The 23,554-nt window shown below is 43.4% G+C and overlaps 1 protein-coding gene across 3 annotated transcripts; it reads right to left on the bottom strand.

Moving 5' to 3' along the window:
• Positions 1-1,746: 1,746 nt before the first annotated feature.
• LOC138799601 (oocyte zinc finger protein XlCOF7.1-like) lies at positions 1,747-16,323 on the bottom strand. Of its 3 annotated transcripts, none has more exons than XM_069981029.1 (13): positions 16,126-16,323; positions 14,972-15,136; positions 14,831-14,879; positions 12,367-12,477; positions 11,310-11,422; positions 10,941-11,001; positions 8,892-8,983; positions 8,007-8,130; positions 6,840-6,901; positions 6,714-6,750; positions 4,347-4,607; positions 3,778-3,861; positions 1,747-2,363 (listed from the first exon to the last, which is right to left on the bottom strand). In XM_069981029.1, the coding sequence occupies exons 1-13, from the start codon at positions 16,225-16,227 to the stop codon at positions 2,314-2,316; spliced, it is 1,311 nt and encodes a 436-aa protein (XP_069837130.1). In that variant the 5' UTR covers positions 16,228-16,323; the 3' UTR covers positions 1,747-2,313. The 3 variants fall into 3 exon arrangements, with proteins under 3 accessions (XP_069837130.1, XP_069837132.1, XP_069837133.1); XM_069981031.1 differs by having other exon boundaries at positions 11,310-11,377; XM_069981032.1 differs by having other exon boundaries at positions 14,972-15,055.
• Positions 16,324-23,554: the final 7,231 nt, after the last annotated feature.

The following is a 23,554-nucleotide window of genomic DNA, read 5'->3' as shown; positions in this document are numbered from 1 at the left end:
AACATTGCGCATGCCTAACTGAGGGCATTGGCTGCAGTACCTATGGCACATGCACGATTGGAGATGTCAAGAGTGTGCGGCCCAAGTGACCAGCGGAGCATGTGGTGGCAACAGGAGGCCAGCCAGCAGTAAATATGCCAAAGTGCGGCACAAATGCTAGGCAAGCCATTAATCCAATTAGAGTAAGAGACACAAGACTGTATAGAATCTACTGCATGGACGCATTTACTATAGGTACCATGCTCACAAGGGACCAGCTCATCTACTCTACACTGCCAGCACCTTGGGTCTGTTGTGAGTGCTGACAAATCCCTTTTGACATTGATAAAGTTTGTCACCTTAAAGGGGTACTCTGGAGGAAAAAATATTTTTAAAACAACTTAGTGTTAGAAAGTTACGTAGATTTGTAAATTACTTCTATTTAAAAGTCATCCAGTATTTATCAGCTGCTGTATGCCCTGCAGGTCACAGTGTTTTCTAGAAAGAATACAACACTTCCTGCAGGACATACAGCAGCTGATAAGAGATGGGATTTTCAAAATGAACTAATTTACAAATATGTATAACAAGTGCACTTCCCATTTCACAGCAAACTCCATTTACAAAACCACTTACCAGTAATAACTTAAATAATAATAAATAATAGCTGAATTCATTTACTTTGCCTGAAGCCACTGAACTTCATTTGGTTCTATACATTTTTAGTAGTCATTCTAGTGTCAGGAGCAGTATGACATGTTGTAACATTTAAAAGGAATGTCAGACAATAGTTGTTTATGCTCGATAAAGGCCTGTTCAGACTCCACAGGCCGAAACGCATTGCACTAAATAAACACTAGATTGGAATCCCATATGTGTGCACTAGCTATATCGCTTAATGTGAACACTGCACATGAGATTTGGTTCTGGATTACTCGCCTCTACACCTGCACTGATCTGAAGATTGGGGTCTCTAGGTCCATTCGTCCCGTGAGGATCATCTCTGCATTGCTGACCTACTGACATCATCAATGACATCACTGATGACATCATCAGTGACATCTCTAGTGACATTGTCGACATCATTGATGACATCCACAACATCAAGGATGACATCATCTATAATATAATCAAAGACATCATTCACGACATCACTAATGACAATCATTGACAACAATGATATCTTTATAGACAACATCATCGTTGACATCACTGATTACATCATTGATGACATAATCAAGTAGTGATGACTTCAGTGATGACATCATCAATGACATCACTGATGACATAACCGATAACATCTCTTATGACATCGTTGTCTACATCATCAATGACATAAACAACATAAATGATGACATCATCGATAATATAATCAAAGACATCATCGACGACATCACTGATGACAATCATTGACAACAATGATAACTTTATCGACAACATCATCAATGACATCACTGATGACATCTTTGATTACATCATCGAGTAGTGATGACATCATCAATGACATCTCTGAAAACAACATTGTCGACATCATCGGTGATATTAACAACATCTAAAATGACATAATCGATAATATAATTGAAGACATCATCGACAACATTACTGAAGACAATCACCTTCATTAGAGTTGTGCCTAAGATACTGCACAACTTTTCCAGGTTAGTGCATTCCAACCACACTTCTACTTGGGGATCACTACTGGACGTATTACACCAGGAGGCGCCCCTGTGTCTCTCTTTCTGAATCTTAATGGAATAGGACGCTGACGCTGTTAAATTACTGTTAGGACAAGGAGACACATGTGCCTTTCATATATCCTGATGTGCTTCAAGATGCTGTTATTCTCTAGCATAACAGTCAAAGAGGCTTTTCCAAGCTTCTGATAAGCAGCAAGCTTCATTGACACCTGGAAGCGGACACCCAAGCAGGTTAAGGTATGGGAGGGGGAGTAAGGAGGTGTTACAGCCTAGTGCTTTTTATGATCTTGGAAAAGCTTCTTTGACTTTCTGCACTATAGAATAAACGCATATAAACATATAAACTTATATGTTATAGAAGCACAGACAGATATATGAAAGGTACCATGTGTCCTCTATATAACAGTGTCAGCAATCTGAAATGTAACTTACAGCTACTAGTTTTTCTTTCAATACAACAACAGTAATGTGTTGTAATCTCTTTAAAGCCAAGGCTTCATTCTGTGACATACAGAGATAGAAAGTTCTGTTTTCCAATTTGAAAATCTAATTTGCTCTCGATGTCAATAAAATTGGAGCAAATTTTTGCATTCCTTGGTTCCTGGTCTACTGTGGACTACAAGGTGCAGGGGTTTCTTCAGGGCACACTGGCATTAAATGTGCTCTCCTTAGATTTTGTTCCAGTTCCTGTTTTGAAGGATATAAAATTAGTATATACATTAAATGAGATTTTCTTGATTTTTTTGATAACCAAAATCTTATGCAAAACATTCTTTTGCTATGTTTTATCTAGTGACACACAAGAACAACTGTCCAGCTACATCTTCTTTTTATTATTTCATATTTTTAAAACTGGTTTCAACAATATTAAATAATAAAAAGAAGATTTGATGGAGCTGGAGAGTTGTTCTTTTGTGTCACAAATACCCTTGAATCCTGGGATTCTCTCACATTCTGCATCGCTATAGAAATGGAGACGCACTGTAACCCCATTTACACCTAGTGTGCTTATTCCTTACAAACTTTTCTCTATGTTTTATCCAGTTTTCTTTGCAGCAGTTGATACTACGGACTGTGTAGCCCCCCTAATACTTACTGGCTTTATTGACAGGGGGATTCATACAAAAAATTTATATATATTTTCAAAAATGTCAAGGTGTAACTCAGTTTTTTCAAGACAGAAATCACCATCAGTCATACCTTCTGTCTATGCTTCCAAACTGGTCAGCCTTATATGCTTATTATATTCCTATAATAATATATTCCAGGCAAAAAGTACTGATGACCTGTCCACACTGTGTTGGTTGGTGGACATTGCCTCTGCTTGCTGTATCTGCAGAGTGGTGTGGCCCTGGCCCCGGAGGCCTTGGTCCTGTGACATTGGTGTCGCTGGACCGACACCTGCCGACCCCCTCCCCCCCCCCCCCCCCCAAGAGGCAGTAACATTTTGCCCAGAAAAACCCTTAAATGTTTAGACTTTCTACAGTACTTTCATAATTTTATTCTTTTTTTTTTTTTTATAATTGCTATATTTTTTGGCTATACTATATATAAAGTGGCATACACTGATCAGGCATAATAATAAAGCCTAATATTGTGTAGGTTCTCTTGTGCCACTAAAATAGCTGTCAGATTCTAAGGCATGGACTCCACAAGACCTCTGAAAATCCTCTGTGATATCTGGCACCAAAACAAGCAGCAGATCTTTTAAATGCAATGTCCATCCCCACAAAAGTTTTTTTTCCGCGCACTGTAGGATCAGCTTGGCCGTTCTGACCAGTTTACAGGTACTAATTGTGCTGCAATGTGTGTTCCTTTTAGCAATTTTTGCTGCAGTATTTCTTCAGTAGAACTGGACCTGACGGTCTGACCTTCAGCCCCCACACACATCATTGATCCTTGGGTACCCATAAGCCTGATGCCAGTTCACCAGCTGTCCTTCACTTGACCACTACTAGACCCACCCTTTGACAGGCACCATTGAAACCATACAATTAATATATTAATCCCCTCATCTATTAGTAGTTTTAATGTTATGGCTAGGATACAGACTTCTGTGATGAAATAATAAAAACTAGCTACTTAAAATGTTTCTACATACCTGTGACATAATAGTGCTTCTTCTCTGTATTGTCCCCACTAAACGTGGCAGGAAACATTTCTGATTCACCTCTTAACATCTTCACTGAAAAATGTGAACAAAAGATCATATAAAAAAAGGACACATTATAAGGAATACATATAAAAAAACATAAAAAATACACTGAAAGAATAAAAAAAAAAACAGCATTCTCTCCCCAACATGCGAAGCACCCACCCATACCCTGGGTGTTTGCATTTCTGGTCCACCACAGTACTCTGGTGCTGCACATCCTCCCTTTGGCCCTTTCAGATGATAACTTCCGAGATAAGGGGGAAGGAGGCGCATGTTGTAAGCACTGAATATGGACAAAACCACACCCACACATAATGTCCAATAGCTGCCCGATGTTTCATGACAATGGTAACATCTAACAGCCACTGGACATCAGTAGCAACATGCACAGCTCCCCTATTGTCGGAAGTTATCATCCAAGATGACCAAAGGGAGTTATTGCAGCTGTGAAGAACAGAACAGGAAGGACCTTTTCTGCTCTCCGGATAACAACTGAACGGATTAAATTTACATACCCCTAAGTATTTTTCTCCTAATTGAGGCAAGCAGCCATTGTTCCCTGGTCTTCAAGTCAGAATATCTCTTCTGAATCTGACGCTTGCTGTGCATTGTTCCGTATTTCTCATACAGCAGATTAGACAGCTGATTCAGAACTTCACTCTTCTTCTGGTGTACTCGCCCCACAGTTGTATGTTCATATCCCTTTTCATCCAAAAACTGAACCATGTCTATCAATTCATTCCTACTGAAAGGCTTCGCCCGCAATGTTTTAAATTCTGTTTGGAGAAATAAAAATCTGTGCAATCAGTTATAAAGCATTTGCTCAAATGGAAAAAAAACATCATGTTATCAAGTAAAAATCTAACTTTGAAAATCACCATAAAGGAACTTTGTTACATCAGACTATGACTTAGGGCAGCTTCAAGCGTACCGAATCTGCAGCGGATTTCAAGCTGCGAGTTTGCAGTTAAATCCGCTGCAGATCCATGTAGTGTGAAGTTGAATGGGTTACATACCCACAGTGGAATTTTCATTCTGCTGCCAGTATGTGACCCGGCCCCTTTAATTCCCACCACCTGCAGCCCCCGGCCCAGAGCAAATATTACCTGCTCGGCGCCGCGGCTGTGTGTGAGGCTCCCCTCGCTCCCCATCAGCCAATCAGTGCACAGCAGCACTGATTGGCTGATGGGGAGCGAGGGCAGCCGGGAGCCTCACACACAACCGCAGCGCCAAGCAGGTAATGTATGCTTCAGGCTGGGGGTTTAAGTGGCCGGGTCACATACATGCAGTGGAATGAAAATTCCACTGTGGGTATGTGACCCATTCAACTTTAGTGTAGGTTCACACTACGGAACCCGAGCGGAGAATTTCCCACGGATTCCGTAGCTCGTACCCGTTCACGACCGCGCGCCTTTCCGCTGGCTCCATAGACACCATTCTATGCACGGGCGGATTCCACCAAAAGAACTAACATGTCAATTCTTTCGGTGTATAGCAGAATCGTGCCGCCCATAGAATGGTGTCTACGGAGCCGGCGGAAAAGCATGCGGCCGTGAACGGGTACGAGCTACGGAATCCGTTGAATCCGGAATTCTACACTCGGGTTCCGTAGTGTGAACCTACCCTCACACTACTGGATCCGCAGCACATTTTGCTGAAAACTCGCAGCGAGAAATCCAATGTGGATCCGGTACATGTGAAGCTACCCTTAGAAAGGGTCTGTCAGTTTTTCCAACATATCTGTTCTAGGGCATGTTCACATGTTAATTGTTCGCACCATGTTTAATGCTGCATTTTTTGGGTATGTGTTTTTGGGTTTACTCCAAACGAAAGACAAAACATGCAGCATCAAAAACATGCAGCTGAAAACACTTATGACATAGCCATTCTGGACCATTTTCTCTTATAGCTCAATTAGAAAATATTAATACATTGACAATTGGTTCCTGGTTTAGGGTGGGTTCAGACTACGGAATCTGCTTAGATAAACTCCGGGGGATTCCGGCGTTAGTACGCGCTCACGGCCACGTGCCTTTCTGCCGACTCCATAGACACTATTCTATGGGCCGGCCAATTCCTCTATCCGAAAAAAAAATTGACGTGTCTATGGCACCGGCGGAGAGACGCTCGGTCGTGAGAGCGCACTAGCGACGGAATTTACCTGCGCAAATTTCGAAGTCTGAACCCACCCTTAGTTTGGATACACCTATTCAGCCAACCAATAGCAATGACCTGAAAGGAACACAAGAGTAGCTGCTCAGCTGAGACCAGGCACTGTCAGGATAGACATGGCAGGGGATAGGGGCAAGTAGATATAACTTTTCCTTTTTCATTCTTAGATCAGCATGTGCCCAGACACACACATTTTTTTTATTTGACCCCTATAAAGAGGAAGTATCAGTTCTGAGAAAACATTAGACTCAATTTCTCCTAACCTTCAGATTTCCTTAAGATTACAGAAAAAGGGGATTTACTTTCATTTTAACAAATAAAGATTGAAATATCGTGTCTGACCTGTCTTCTTAGGAACTTCCAAATGTGAGGGAGCTCGTTTTTCTACCTGAATGCAAAGTGGATCTGTCAGGACTGTAGGTAAAATATGGCTGGGAAGGGATAGGAAGAAGGACACAGACTGTGAGCCCTAGCCTGGTCGTACCCAGCTGACCCCTGCCTACTTGCTTTCACAGTCCTAGGCAACTGTGGACAATCACGGTGATGCTCCCTTGCCTTGCCCCCTTGAGGAGAAGGTGAAACACAAAACAGAGACAAGACAGATAAAAACAAAGGATAGTCGTACAGGCCAGGTCACACCAAATGGGCAGTGCAGTAGAAAATCATGATTGATGATAGGTGCCCAGTTAACAAGACCTCTAAATACTCACGTTTCATGTGCGCGTCAGATGAAGATGGCTCAGCACCCTTTAAAAATGTACAATCAATTAATATATAAACATATATCCACAGGTAAAGTAAAAAAAAAAACTATATATCTAGCTATAAATACTTACTGACATCTGCCTGTTTGTTTCTTTACTCTGTTGCAGTTCATGTAAATACTGATCAAATTGTTCTGCCAAAAGTAAAAGAAAAACGCAAACATATGTAACAGGCACAATGGATTTCATTGATATAGCGGGCTACATTTCAATGGTTGATACTTTAAAGGAGAAGTCCCGCGAAAATTTTTATTTAAAGTAACACTGTCACCTCCTTTTTGCATTCTGACATCTTTACACAGGTGTAAAGGGTAAATTTTGCGTTTTTCATATCTTATTTTATATCATACATCATGGTGCTTGTTCCTGTAAAAAGTCATCCTTTATCAACTGTAGATTGTGTTAAGCGGGCAGGGCCTCGCGGCATTAGCACCACTTAGCCCCGCCCACAACACAGTTGGCCCCGCCCCCTCGCCAACCATTGGAATAGGTTGTCCGAAAGGTCTAGACCCCACCCCCTCGGCTATCCAATGGTCGTCAAGGGGGCGGGGCCAACAGTGTCGTTGTGGGCGGAGCTAATAGGGCTAATGCCACTAAGCCACGCCCACTTAATACAATCTGCAGTTGATAAAAGGACACTTTTTACTTGAACAAGCACCATGACGTATGATATGAAATAAGGTATGAAAACCACTAAATTCACCCTTTACACCTGTGTAAAGATGTCAGAATGCACAAAGGGGGTGACAGTGTCACTTTAAGTATTGTATTCCCCCCCCCCCCCCCCAAAAAAAAAAAAGTTATACAAATCACCAATATACACTTATTACGGGAAATGCTTATAAAGTGCTTTTTTTCCCTGCACTTACTACTGCATCAAGGCTTCACTTCCTGGATAAAATGGTGATGTCACGACCCGACTCCCATAGCTGTGCGGGCTCTGGCTGCTGGAGAGGATGATGGCAGGGGGACACTGAGGGACACAGGACACTGGAGGGACACTGAGCATCCCTCTGCCATCCTCCTCTCCAGCAGCCACAGCCTTGATACAGTAGTAAGTGCAGGGAAAGAAGCATTTTATGTGTATTTCCCATAATAAGTGTATATTGGGGATTTGTATGACTTTGGGGGGGGGGGGGATATACTATACTTTAATAAAAATCTTCGCCGAACTTCAAACTTGTTTTCACATTATTTTTTGTTTGTAGCATAGACCCATTAGTTTGCTCATTCTCTAACCAGAGGTGATATCTGTGGGAACCGTTTCCTCTTTAATCTTCACAAGGAGCCAGTCCTCCTCATCTTCCTCTTCTTCTGATCCATCTTGTGAATGGTTTTCAGATTGCTTGGTATTTAATTTACCCTTTTTGGCCAAACAGAAAATAAAAGATCACTAATAGTTTGTGGATATTAGTAAGACATAGGCTTTAGTCACACATTCCCACGAGTCCACATTCTGATCCACAAAAAAACAAAAATAAAAGTTGATTGGGATCTGCTATTTATTATTGGTCATCCGCAAAAAAATGTGAATCTGCAATCGGCAAAACGATTACAATTTTTTTTAACCTGAACAACTTCATTTAAACTGGTGCAGTACAGATTTAATAGATCCGCAAAAAAATACGTATTGTGGATGCGCTACAAATACACTACAGATGCACAATCCATATTTTTTGGCAGATTGCGAATGTTGATAGCAAAAAGAATATACAGGCGAGAAAAAAAACAATGAACGAATGAATAAGGCCATATATATAAAAAAAATCAACTAACAGATGCTGCCAAAAGGGACAGCAGGTGGATGGAGAAGGATAGCATAAGCAGTATTACTTGAGGCCCTCATCTGGCCAGGGCATATTAATGACTGATAATATGACCCCTATAGTACTGTTAACATTAAATATGACTTTATATGTACAGACTTGTACCATAAACATCCTGCATGTATTTGGCACTGGTACAGCTATTATCTGTTTTATAAATTAAAAAGGATGTATGGACCATCAGAAATGCTAATTTGTACTCTTCATAGTTACTTGGAAAGCCCTTTGGTTAAATAAAGTCCACAATACTTGCTTCACGCAGCTATATTATGTCTGAAACTCACTGACGTCAACTTACCAAGATATTCATGTCATGGTGATGATGTTCCCTGATTAATAGGTTGTCCCTTGGAGGCCTACACCCTATGTTATTTACTTTGATATCTGCACCTGTAATGCATCAGAGCAGAGTTCTGTCCTTTTCATCAAATACCATAAACCAGTGATGACAAATTACATCACCCAACTGATTAAATTATATTTTGCACTAAACTTTTATCACACCTATAAAGTATAGTGTGTGTGAAGTATATGTCACCATACTGACATAGGGGAGTCTTAAAGTATCACTGTTGTTATAACTTTGAAAGCCTGAATCAACAGTAGATGTGAAATAAAGCAAGTTTGCAATTAACATCTATTATTTTTGTTTTGGCTATCATGGTAAACACTGCACTTCCTGTGTTCTGACTCTTTTTTTCCCCAAAGAATCTGAACACAGGAAGTCCCATGTTTCCCAGATCATCTGCGCTCACAGAGAAGGCAGTCTTTTTGATTGACGGCCACATTGAGCCGTCATTCTCTGTACTGGTCAGACTTCCTGTGTTTTTTTTTTTGTTTTTTTTTTCAACAAGCACAGGACTAAAGAGCTACCTTCAGAAGACTGGATTTCTGGTAAGTTCAGATTTGTTTTACAGCACGATAACAAAAAAAATTATGAATGTAAATTGCAAACTTGCTTTATTTCACATCTACTGTTGATTTTGAAGTTGTAGGTGTGCTTTAATGTATTCCAACAGTAGATTAAATTAGGTCTATTTACCTGAACTGGTATGGCGACGGTATAGTCAAGGCTGATTCTGGGTTTTCTGCTGTAAAGCAATAAACTCATTTCGCCTCATGGCAAAAACGGCCCTGGGTATACTGGAGTATCAGAAATACCTTTCTGTCGGTATGCTGATGTATACCCCAAATGTACTGCATTTCTTAATTGTAATCGTAGCCAAGGTACATTTTACACTGTGTTAAAGGGGTAGTCCAGTCCTGGGCTGCAGGGAGCACAACAAATGTGTATGCTTACCCATCCTGCACCATCACCACTGTTGTTTTTCAGGCTGCTGTCCTCTGTTTGAAAAGTTCTGCAAATGTGTTTAGTGGACAGAAAATGACGGCTTAGCAAACACAACATATATCTCTCTGTAATAGTGCAGACTTTTAGCGGCAGCTGTCTGCTTCTGAATGCAACACGCAACCACCAGGTATAGACCGGGCTCAACTCACAAGACAGCTCCATACACCCTTAGGCCCAGTTCACACGAGCAAATATGGCGGAATTCCGCAGTGGAGCTCGCCCCTACGGAATTCTGCCGTGCTCAGTATCCCGCAGGGAGTGAGACGGCGCACGCGTGTCCGCTTCCTCACCTCTCCGCTCAAAGAATTGATATGTCATTTCTTTGAGCGAAGAGTGGCGGGAGCGGACGCGCGCACCTCCCATTCACTCACTGCGGGACACTGAGCAGATTCCGCCATATTTGCTCAGTGTGAACTGGGCCTTTACGACCCCATGATAAACTGGTACTGTATGTCATGGTCTGTAAAGTAGTCAATAAACTAAAGAAAAAAATAGAATCAGAAAATAGAAACTGATCCGAAAAATAACTTACCAATTTCAGTACCTGGCCCTGATCTAAATCTAACCTTTAATGTATAGACCTCCATTACCTGACTGAGTTAGTTTTTTTGGCCTCTATGTGGATCCTATCCTTTGAGGTTTGCTGGATGGAATAGCACAGATGTATGCACTGTTCCATTGGGATGTACCTATGTAAGAGGATGTTTACTGGGTGGTATATGTGTTTTTTTAACATGAGACCCTATACATTATAAGCCAGATGTCACTAAGTTGCATCCATCATGGGTGTACATCAGCTGTATACATTCAGAATCTCCCAACATATATTTTAGAGGGACACTGCTTAATGTACAATGTAAATAAGCCTAATGTAAAATATAATTTCAGCAGTTGGATGATGACTAGAGAAGTCACATAATAGTAATTATGTTAATTCTCTTCATTAGTTTACTCTGGCAGAAACAACCAAACATCTTCTCTAAAGAAGATTCTTACCTTGGCAAAAAACTTTAGGTGTTTCCTCTTCCTTAATCTTGACCCTGACTAATTCGCTCTCCTGCAGAACACATCAACATTTATTACAGGTGTTTTTCAGGCTATTGCGATTGCCAGACATTACTCAGAACAGGCCATAAATCGCTGATTAGTGGGCAGTGGTGGTTCTGCGATTCTGCAGCTCAGCTCCAAGTCAAGTGAACAGGAGCTAAGCTGCAGTACCCAGGCATCACCACTACACAATGAAAGGAGCCAACTACTTCCATCCCTGTTCACTTTAACACCATTCACTGTTTATTTAATTGATACATGAGATACTTGTCATAATTTAAAGAAGACAAATTCTATATTCATTTTTTACTGACTTACTTTTTCAGTCTTTTTGTTTTCTACTTTCCGATTGCATATAGTATCTTCATTTTCTCTCTTATAATTTTCTAATAAAAGAGAATGTGAAACAGTTTTCAGACCATGGGGTACCTCTGTAAAACAGAAAAATAAATGGGTAAAGACAGGAACCACCTCTACTTCACAGACACTTTAGGGGGAGTTTATTATTTATGAATTTTTATGAATCTTTTCACAAAAACCACACCCCTCTTTTACGCTAGGAAGTTGCCATGCATGTCCTGATAATTTAAAAAAAAACGAAAGCATGCTGTATTTTGATATCACTATCAATGATAGAAAAAAAGTCTGGGTAAGCTGACTTTTCAGCATTTTATTATAGATTTCAAAGTGTCACTGTCATTGGTATATGTCAGGAGTTTTGATCGTTTGCGGTCTGGATGCTGAGACCCCCACTGACTTCCAAAATGAGCTGTCCAGGCACTATGGGAATTGTAGTTTTGCAACAGCTGGAAAGCCAAGGTTCCCTACCCCTGTCTTAAAAGTACATCTAGCAGCAGAGGTTTTGACTTCTGTGTGTAAGTCCATCCTTCGGCGTGTCGCAGTCAGGACAGGACTTGTGGATTTGTATTACGCCCCTGTGAAATAGTCTATATGGTGGTTTCACACAAAGGGGGAGATTTATCAAACTGGTGGAAAGTAGAATTGTCTTAGTTGCTCCTAGCAACCAAGACGCTCGTTTCACTGTGTGCTATGGAAAGCTCTGATGCGGATCAGAGCTCTGCGGATGGAAAGATCATCCGGCACTTAAAGGGAACCAATCACGCCGAAATTGCCCCCATTGATAAGGAAGTGTGCTGGTACATCAGCCAGCACGCTTCCCAAACATCCCCCTGTCCCCTCCGTCCCCTCTTTCCGGGTCACGGAACGGCCGGTCTCTATACGTTGTGTGAACATAGCCTAAGTCAGAGGTGGATTTAAAATAAAATAAAAAAATTTACTTATGTTTTTACTTATCAAGAACTGCTGTTTGAATCCTCTATTATCTAATTTTAAGAATTTATAAATAAGGAAGAACCTGAAAATGGATTTCTATAATTTATCTTCTCCTTGAAATGATCGTAGCCATCTGTTTTCCCAAAAGTTCGGTTCTTCTCTGGAATCATCTGAAGAATCACATTATCTTTGGCTGCATAGAAATTGTCATGTGAGAGATTTTAGTAAAAGCAATAATAGAACCAAACTTAACTAATGCCCCTATTACACGAGTCGTTTGGAGGAGCAAACGAGCGGTATTAGCGCTCGTTTGCTCCTCGTTCCCCGCTCGCTGCCGCCGCTATTTAACGCGGCGTCAGCGAGCGGGTGAGTGCGGGAGGGGCGGCGGGGAGCTGCTGGGGGGGCTGCCCGGGGGATCGCTGATCGTCCGGGCAGCCCATAGGATATAGCAGCGTCTGCTGCCGATGCTCCTATTCAACAGAGCGACGGCAGCAGATCGTTGCTATATCAGTCGCTTGTTTTTCAACATGTTGAAAAACAAGCGACTGCAACGATCAGCCGACATGAACGATGTCGGCTGATCGTTGCACTCTATTCCACGGGACGAATATCGTTCGTAGCGGCCGATATCGAACGATATTGCTCCTCTAAACGACCCGTGGAATAGGGCCTTCACTCATTTACTGACCTACAAAGGCATCCTCATAAAGACTCTTTTGTAGAGATTGCTCACAGTAATGAGCAGATGGTCCTCGGTGTGTTTTATATTCTGAGGCTATTTTTAGATTTTCATCGTCACCTTGTTAACAAAAAGATTGTGTAGGGCCCTATTCCACCGGACGATTATCGTTCAGATTATCTTTAAATCGTTCGAATCTAAACGATAATCGTTTGGTTGAAATGCAGTTAACGATTAACGACCGAACGAGAAATCGTTGATTGCTTTATAAGACCTAGACCTATTTTTATCATTGCTCGTTCGCAAAACGTTTGCAAATCGTTCGCATTGAATAAGACATCGTTCGGTCGTTTGCAATAGATACGAACGCAATAGCGAATAAATAGCGAAGAAAAACGATCGCAATTACGATCATAAGTAACGATTATCGTTACATGGAAATGAGTGAACGTTTTCAGGTCTTTCGCAAAAGCGGTCGTTTGAGATCATTAATCGTTAACGATTATGCAAACGATAATCGTCCGGTGGAATAGGGCCCTTATAAACTGCTCCATCTAAACTTCAATAAAAGGTAACATGCAGTCCAAATTTATTCCTTCTATCGCTCTAAAAATAATCCTCAATTTTAGTAATCTCATTGGAATTTGTCTGCCAAAACTAACTCAGTGGGGGTAATTTACCAAACCGGCATACAAGTACGCCAGTCTAATAGATCTGTGGCTGTGCCAGACAAGCGCAATAATCTATGCCTGTTCTAGATTTTTAGCATGATTTAGTGTTCAATTACATGGGCACATGGCTGCCCGATCAATACTGTAAACATGGCCAATGTGCTAGATCGGCACTAAAGATGAGCGAACCGGGTTCGGGTTCGAGTCGATCCGAACCCGAACAATTGGCATTTGATTAGCGGTGGCTGCTGAACTTGGATAAAGCCCTAAGGCTATGTGGAAAACATGGATATAGTCATTGGCTGTATCCATGTTTTCCAGACAACCTTAGAGCTTTATCCAACTTCAGCAGCCACTGCTAATTGGATGGACTCAAACCCGAACACGGTTCGCTCATCTCTAATCGGCACTCATTTACTGGGCATATTACAGGTTTAGCAAGCGCTTCATGGACATAGTGATGTCCCTGCAGCCTTTGCCCAAACAGTTTATATTACCTGTCAATGCTCCCGGTGTTCTCCTGCTCTCTGCTTACTCCTCGTTCCCGCGATGCAGCTTCAGCCAATCACTGGTTGGGACCACCAGCTCAGACAGGCCGCTTTGAAGCTGCAGCGCGTGGGACGTAGGAGGAAGCAGAGGTAAGGAAAACACTGGGAGTGTGGGGAAGAAATATAAACTGTTGAATCGTTAGCCAGCAGCCGATGATTTTAGGTCTGAGACGAAAGAAACAATCAGCCGATTATAGTTTAATCTGCTGATCGTTGTCTTACACAGAGCGATTATCAGATGAATCAGGCCAATCTGGACGATTAACGCTTCCTATAATAGGGTCCTAAGGGCCCTTTTACACAGAAAGATTATCTGACAGATTATCTGCCAAAGATTTGAAGCCAAAGCCAGGAATGGAGGCACAGGAGGAGGCCGCGTCTTCTTCCCGTATCCCCTGCACACCCCTTAGATGCACGGAGCTGTGCCTGCCAAATACTTTTAAATAATCACAGATTTGTGTGCTGAACAGCTGCTCTGTGCAAAAATTTGCAATTATTTTAAAGTATTCACCAGGCGCAGAGATTATAAATGTCATCTAATTGGGGTCAAAATTCACAGGCCATCTTTTTGTAGGACCAATCTCAGGAACCCATAAGAAGAAGAAAAGGAGACTAAATTACGGCGTAAAAAAGTTACAAAATTCCTACCGGAATGCTGCTGATTCTTGTACATATTGTGAAAATTATTTAGATAGTCCTGTGTAGAGAAAAAAACACCTCATAGACCCTCACACAATGATACAACATACAATGATACAACATTGATAGAACATTGCGACCAGTGCTCACCTCTCCAGTCAGCAGCTGAAAGATCTTGTGGTTGAGTTCCAGGATCCTCTCATCATTTCTTCTATCATGCATCAGAGAGTGAAACTGAGACACAACAATAGGATCCCGTCTTATGCTCCATCCCCCTGACACATGCTCATTAGACTTTTTCACCAGTATATAATCCTGCATTTATGAAAATACCAGAAAAGCAATAATGTAGGCACGTACAGATACCAATGTGCACACCTAACCAATGCTCTCTAATCCTTTGTAACTTGTGAGAAGTGCTGGTGGGGATCGGGCATTTTTCCTCTAACCCGAAAAACAACAGAAAAACTATTGCTGCCTAGGGTACTGGTCATCTAGGTAGTAAGTAAGGGGTAATGTCACCATCCATTGTGGTTTAGGGAATGAAAGAGCTGGACAGCCAATAGTTAATACTATTAAAGCACCATAAACTATATGCAATAATGTTTCTAATATGCTTGGGCAAGCTATTCAGTGCAATTTGTCTGCAGTCAGACCGCACTGACCCTCTGAAGCTAGACCCGCTGAAGCTAGAGATGAGCGAACCTGCCGGCTTTCTGGTTCGTACGGCGCTCCGTGCAGCGGGTGGATACAGTGTAAGGAATGCCTAGAAAACTGGGATACAGCCTATGCCATAGGCTGTATCCCAGTTTTCCAGGCGTTCCTTAGGCTGTATCCACCCGCTGCACGGAGACGGCAGACAGCGGGAGTCAGATGCCGAGATTTCTGGTTCGTGCGAACCAGAAATCCGGCAGGTTCGCTCATCTCTACCTGAAGCTGTGTAAACAGAGTGTAAAGGGGTACTCCGGGGAATTATTTAACTGGTACTAGAAAGTTATATAGATTTGTAAATTATTTAAAAAAGACAGGTCTTCCACTACTTACCAGCTGCTGTATGTCCTGCAGGAAGTGGTGTATTCTTTCCAGTTAAAGCTTTTCTATTGGGATTTGCTACTGCTCTAAACAGTTCATGGCATGGACAAAGGTGGCCTTTTTTTTTTTTTTTTCTAAAATTTACAAATCTATATAACTTTCTGACACCAGCTGAGCTGAGTTTTTATTTTCTGAAGTACCCGTTAAATTATGTATTTTTCTTTTACAACAAATTTCTGAGATCATGTGTCATAATTCCCAGACTCCCTCACCTCTCCTGTTAGCAGGTAGATGATTTCAAGTGTGAGGTTCAATATCCTCTTAGTTATCTTCTCCTTCTCCATCTGAAATTTGTTGTATTGTCTCTGGTCCATGACGAAGGTGCTGACCTATCAGTGACCTCGGTGAAAGAAAGAAAAAAAAACACTGAAAGGTAAAATATAGGAACTTTAAAGGGGTTATCCAGTGTTACAAAACATGGCCACTTTTCTCCCTCTCTTGTCTCCAGATTGGGTGGGGTTTCAAACTCAGTTCCATTAAAGTAAATGGAGCTTAAAGGGGTTATCCAGCGCTACAAAAACATGGCCACTTTCCCCCTATTGTTGTCTCCAGTTTGGGTGGGGTTTTGAAACTCAGTTCCATTGAAATAAATGGAGCTTAATTGCAAACCGCACCTGAACTGGAGACATAAGTAGGGGGAAAAGTGACCATGTTTTTGTAGCACCGGATAACCCCTTTAATTGCAAACCACACCTAAACTGGAGACAAGAGAGGGCGAAATGTGGACATGTTTTTGTAGCAATAAATACCATTTTAACTATACTAATGCCTATCTTGCACAGCCAGTTCACATGGAGCAAAAAGCCAAGGGATTCCGCTTGCCTCAGTCTCCCACAGTGTGTCTATGGGAGAGTTTGCGCTCCTCCTCTTCCGTCGCTCTCTGCTCAAAGAATTGACATGTCGCTTTTGCTCCGTGTGAACTGGACCTAAGGGTTTCTTTTTAGAAAAACATAACTAGCAAAGGCCATCCATGTTACAGGAGTTTATTATGCAACTGAACATGACACCAGTCATGCTTCACCTACTTAGGGGTATAGCAAGCTGTTTTTACACAACTTGGTTCTGCTGCACAGCACTTCCTAGTATTGGCACAAGCAGTTGACCACTCAGCAAGTCACCGGCCACAGCAGTAATTGGCTAAAGGGCCTATTACACGGGTCGTTTAGAGGAGCAAACGAGCGCTCTCAGTGCTCGTTTGCTCCTTGTTCACCGCTCGCTGCCGCCGCTATTCAACACTGCTGCAGTGAGCAGGTGAGTGCGGGAGGGGCGGCGGGGGCTGCTCGGAGGATCGCTGATCGTCCGGGCAGCCCATAGGATACAGCAGCGTCTGCTGCCGATGCTCCTGTTCAACGGAGCGACGGCAGCAGATCGCTGCTATATCAGTCGCTTGTTTTTCAACATGTTGAAAAACAAGCGACTGCAACGATCAGCCGACATGAACGATGTCGGCTGATCATTGCACTCTATTCCACGGGACGATTATCGTCCGTAGCGGCCGATATCGGCCAAATACGGACGATAATCGTTCCGTGGAATAGGGCCTTAAGTGAGCAATTCTGATTCTTTGTGCTGTCCCCAGTGTTGTGCAGCAGGATTGGGGTATGTCTGAATGGCGGCGCAGTGCAGGTAGGTACAGTTTGTTTGTTTTTTCCCCTCTAGCCTGAGCATGATTTATATATAAAAAAAATACTACCTGGAAAAGTTATTTTGAAAAATAAAAGTTGCTGTGACTGGTTGCTACTGGCTACAGTTTTATTTATCTACTACAATGCATTACCACAATAGGCCCTTTTAGAGGGGTATCACAAACAGCTTTTTTGGCAGTTGCAATTAAATTTTCTTGAGCCAAAATCAGTGGATCTAGCAGGTAAGAGAAGCACTAGGCTACATATGCACGTTCTGTATTATTTAAGGTCCCATTGATTTCCATAGGGTTGTTCACACACTCAAAAGTTTTACGCAGTGCTTCTCAATTCCAGTCCTCAGGCCGCACCAACAGGTCATGTTTTGAGGATATCCCATACAAAGATCACCTGTGATAATACCTGATGCACTAACTATAATTATATCACCCGTTAAAGCGACTCTGTACCCACAATCTGACCCCCCCCCCCTAACTGCTTGTACCTTCAGATAGCTGCTTTTAATGCAAGATCTGTCCTGCGGTCCGTTCAGCAGGTGATGCAGTTATTGTCCTAAAAACAACTTTTAATCCGGCAGCGCTGTGTCTAACGGCCGGGGCTTACATTTGTATATGCATTAGGCTGGCACCACCTCTCCGTCCTTCCTCCCCACCCTCCTCATCACTAGGAATGCTCCAGGCAGATTGCTTCCTATTCCCCTTCTGTGTGCATAATGAACATGGGCTGGATCGTTAATACACCTGTGCAAAGCTCAAACAGCAATAAATGTTCCTGGATCATTCCTAATAATGAGGAGGGTGGGGAAGAAGGACAGAGAGGGTGTGCCAGCCTAATGCATATACAAATGTAAGCCCCGACCGTTAGACACAGTGCTGTAGGATTAAAAGTTGTTTTTAGGAGAATAACTGCATCACCTGCCGAACGGACCCCAGGACAGATCTTGGATTAAAAGCAGCTATCCGAAGGTACAAGTGGTTTGGGGGGGTCAGATTGTGGGTACAGAGTCGCTTTAAATACTAAGGAAATCCTCAAAACATGAGCTGTTGGTGAGGCCTGAGGACTGGAATTGAGAAGCACTGGTTTTACAGATCTGCAAAAATCACTGACAAGCTCTAGTACAGACTACATTGCGGCAGTGATTGTCTCATAGAAGTTTATGGGAACGTAAGTCACTTCAATCACCTTCCCCTTTTTTTTTGCTGATCTGCAAAAAATATGGATTACGGATGCAATTACAGGCATTTCACGTCCACACGAAACGTGTGAATGCGGCCTAAATCCTTATTTTATATTTCTTTTAAATCCACATCTGGCTTTGTTTTAAAGGGGTTATCCAAGATTAGAAAAAAAAAACACACCTACTTTCTTGCAAAAACAGCACCACCCCTGTTGTGTGTGGAATTACAATTGAATTGTATTTACTAAATTGGAACTCAGTAGAGTAACACACACAGACTGTGGAAGAGTGCCGATTTTGGATGAAATCAGCCATGTTTTCTAAGCTTGGATAACCCATTAAAAATAAATAAATGAGCTACCATAAAATGCTCTAAGAAACCCCCTTATGTTTGCCCTGTCATACAGTGGGTTTTAAAGATTATGTGGGACATTTATCAAGCCAAAAAGTTGTATTTTTTGGCGGAAAATGGCCAGTGTGCCTCTACATAAATCTGCATACTGTCGGAGCTGCGGGGGCATTTTTAAGCCTGGCGCAGAAAACACTGGCCTTTATAAATGTCCCCCTATGTGTTCAGCTTCTCAATTTGTCTATGCACACTGGTTGCTTGATATACACTACAGTAACGTGGCCACTTCACGCAATGGAGCCCTCTCCGGTTACTATGAAGGGTTATCTAACACCCCTATAGATTTAAACAAGCTTAGGATGCCCCCCTCTGTGCTGTGCACAAGAAACTTCCTACTTCAGAACTCCCATTATACTTCCCTTTGGGGGAATGCTTACTTACTGCAACCCGGGGGCCACCTGGCAGTGAGCTATTGGGCCTCTGAAGGGATTAAAGAGGACCTGTCACCCCCCGTGCCAGGGTGACAGGCTCCCGACTCCCCGCTAGAGCACCTTATACGTACCTGATCGCGCCGGGTCCCGCTTCTTGAGACGGTTGGGTGACGGAGATTTCAGCGCCCGAAGCCCGACGCGCACGCTCCTGAGATGAGTCCAATTCTCATAGAGAATGACGGAGCGTCGGACTCACCAGTCATTCTCTATGAGAGTTGGACTCATCTCAGGAGTGTGCGCGCCGGGCTTCGGGCGCTGAAATTTCCGTCACCGGACTGTCTCATAAAGCAGGACCCGGCGCGATCAGGTACGTATAAGGTGCTCTAGCGGGGGATCGGAAGCCTGTCACCCCGGCACAGGGGGGTGACAGGATCCCTTTAAGCTCTTGCGACATCTCTTCCCCAATTCCACAGATTGTATTTCCTTTTCTGCACTTCCTACCATTCTTTCATTACCTACAACTGTGCCAAGTGGTGAATTTAGCTCTGCCTCAATAACTATCTTTCCTTCCTATCTTGAAACTTTGCTTTGCGCTGAGGACCTAGAGAAGCTCTTATCTAACTTTTATGTACTCTTCCAGACATCCTTGTCAAGCTCAAAGAAAATGGCTAGTTGACATCCCAGATCTTTCGTCTGAGGATGGTACAGACTACTTCTTCTCTTCAGTAGTCAGTTTGCGGGATCTCCTAATTCAGTATACAGTAGGTTCCGCCATAGGGTCTACTTCACTGCCACCTGCTTAAAGTGAATCTACCATCAGGCCCGGGCTGAAGCACTGGAGGCAGGCAGACCCATCCCCAGTGGGAGGAAACCCCCGCCCCTCTATTATGTGGCTCCATTGATTCTAATGGAGCCATGTCATAGAGGGGTGGGGGTTTTATCCCACTGGGGGTGGTTTGGCCTGCCTCCAGACCTGATGGTCCACAGTAATGAAACATGCACCATGGGGAGATGGGGTGAGAGGTCTGGGGACAGCAGCGTATGAATGTTGGGCGAATGTCAATGTGAATAGTTGGTCAGCCTTTTTTTATTGTTGTTTGTATGATTGTTTGCCAGAGATGTTGAATTGGCTAACTTTTCCGTCTCTTCTTGGCGATTATTTTATATTCACGTTTATTTGTTTTTTGAAAATAACAAAATAAACCCTTTTTTTTTTTTTTTTTTTTTTTTTTAAATAAACCTGTCACTAAACGTATCAAACGTTATTGGTCACAGTAGGATATATAGCTGGGAAAAGAGCCACCAGCAGCACGATCCACTCCCAGCTGATAATTCCGACAATCTAGTCTCATAGACTTACATTGGCAGAACTGGCCATTACTTGGATATAGCCAGGGAGAGGATGGCACTGCTGTCATGCTCTCCCCAGCTATATCTCCTGATGACATCAGGTCTCAGCAGTGAAAGGCTGCAGCGCACACACTTTAAGGCTATATTAACACTACGTAAAAGTACCGATGGCAACAACGGCCGTACTTTCTGCGGAGTGGAACACTGCCTCTGCTTCAATGGGACCCCGGCCGGAGCGTACACACATCGTATACACTTCGGCCGGGATCCCGTGCAGCGCTGCAAAGAACTGACATGTCAGTTTTCTCCGGCCGCAATTCAATGAATTGCGGCCGTAGGAAACCCTGTCAGTTCACATAAAGAAGCGAGCGGCTCTGGCCGCTCGCTTCACTGTGTGCTATGGGAAGCTCTGATGGGGGCGCGCGCTGATGTGCCCTCACCAGAGCTCTGCGGCTGGAAAGATCATCCGTCCGGTACTTAAGTACCGGCCGGGATGATCCGGGCAGAGACTGGCCGTTCCGTGACTGTGTGGGGTCATGGAATGGCCGGTCTCATACGTAGTGGGAACATAGCCTAAAAAAGGTACTTGAGAGGAAGGTGCCAAGAGGATGTTCTCTGGCCTATCATAAAGATAGAGCAGCAATGTTTATATGTTAGATAACCCATTTTAGTAAAGTTTGCTACTTATGCTTCAATACTTTTGAGCATTTTTAGCTACTGCAGGTATAGGAGCAGTCATTTGACACACTTTCCTAAATTTTATAGAGCGTTGAGGAAAGATCTCACTACTCCTCGATACATGATTCAAGTTCCTATAAGTGTTGCAGTTGTACTCGCTAGTGTTGGTTCCTAGTCCCCATGTCTGCCCTCTGATGAGGACGTCCTATCTTTAATCCCACATAAACCAGCCTCCTCTTTGCTATCTTACCTAGCACATTGTTTCAAGTACAGCTTTTCAATGCATTCCCGAGCAACAGCATTCATCCTACCCTGTACCCCACCTCTTCGATTTATATTTCCCTTTACTAATATAGTGCCAACACATTCTGCAGTGCTATACAGAGACACTTCAAGATATATAAGAGAAAACTGCTCACTTTCTTCCTAGGTTCCTTTGGTCTTCAGCCACTTTAAAGAGGACCTGTCACCCCCCCGTGCCGGGGTGACAGGATCCCGACCCCCCGTTAGATCCCCCTATACATACCTCATCGTGCCGCGTCCTGCTTCCTGAGCCGGTCGGGTGACTGAGATTTCAGCACCTGAAGCCCGGAGCGCGCTCACAGGAGAGTCCGATGCCCATAGAGGATGACGGAGCATCGGACTCACCATTCATTCTCTATGAGCATCTGACTCTGCTGTGAGCGCGCGCGCCGGGCTTCAGGCGCTGAAATCTCAGTCACCCAACCGGCTCAGGAAGCGGGACCCAGCGCGATGAGGTAAGTATAGGGGGATCTAACGGGGGGCCGGAAGCCTGTCACCCCGGCACAGGGGGTAACAGGTTTCTTTTAAAATAGTAGAAATGCCATATCAATTATCCCCTCCAAGCATGCTGACAGGCAGCGAGCAGTGACTAGACACAGGCGGAGAGCCCCCAAATGTCTACTTCCCCGCCGCGTGCTCCGGTAATAAAACGTCTTTTTCTCCAGTATACAGCTTCTGCTTGGTGCTGTCCCTGGAAGAAAGTGGCCATGTTTTTGTAGTGCTAGATAATTCCTTTAAGCAGGGTGACAACATTCATACATCCACCTTTCCCCGATGCTTCCAGATCTTTCTCTACACCCCCCCCCCCCCATCTCCTCTACTAGTACACCCAGCATTTTGCCCACAATCCTGTTCACCTGACTTCTCTCTGCCTCCATATCCATTGTCCCTGGCACTAACCATTATCACTTCGTATATCCACAACACTCTCTGCCCACTCTGCCTCATCCATGCACCATGTCCCGTGTGCCACACTGAATGTACACTACGTATGAGTGACCACATGCAGGGATAGACGCTACCTGTCACTCCCGCACATATAAAGCAGCAGTAAATGCTGGTGGGTGACGTCACCAGCCGCCGCCAGGAGACGACAAGAGGGAACCCTCCAATACAACACACAGGGAGGGTTGCCATCATTCAAAATGGCCGAAGAAAGCGTCGCACGTAGTGACGTCACGGTTACTGCATTACTGCAGATACCTGAGAACGCATGCGCACATTGGCGGCGGAGTTGTCCTGCTATAGCGATTTGTGAGACTAGTGTGTATATATATATATATATATATATATATATATATATATATATATATATATATATATATCATATACTGTGGAGCAGTTATCCCTTCTCTGCATTTGTGATGCTGCTGCACGTTCTTTCTGTACGCTTTATATCCAATTTATACTAGTACTTTCACCTGCATAGGAATTATAATAGCATGGAAGCTCATGGGGAATATAAGAGTTGAAGGGGCATTCCAGCCTATTATTATGAGGTTACTACGGCCGCGGGCTCCGTGTCTCCCGCCCTCAGCTGTCACCCTCTCTCCCGCGCTCTCACGATTCCGCTCTTTCACGACACATTTGCGCTTCGAATGTCCCCGCGGCGCGCTTTTTGGCCCCGCCCCGCTTACGCTGATTGGTTGCTGTGGTCCGGCCTGCTTTCTTTTGATTGGTTAATAGCTTGTCTACTACGCTCTGATTGGC

Source organism: Dendropsophus ebraccatus, chromosome 8, assembly GCF_027789765.1.
Source record: "Dendropsophus ebraccatus isolate aDenEbr1 chromosome 8, aDenEbr1.pat, whole genome shotgun sequence".
NCBI lineage: Eukaryota > Metazoa > Chordata > Amphibia > Anura > Hylidae > Dendropsophus > Dendropsophus ebraccatus.
Note: the sequence above shows the minus strand (reverse complement) of the source record. Positions and strands in the feature narration are given on the sequence as shown.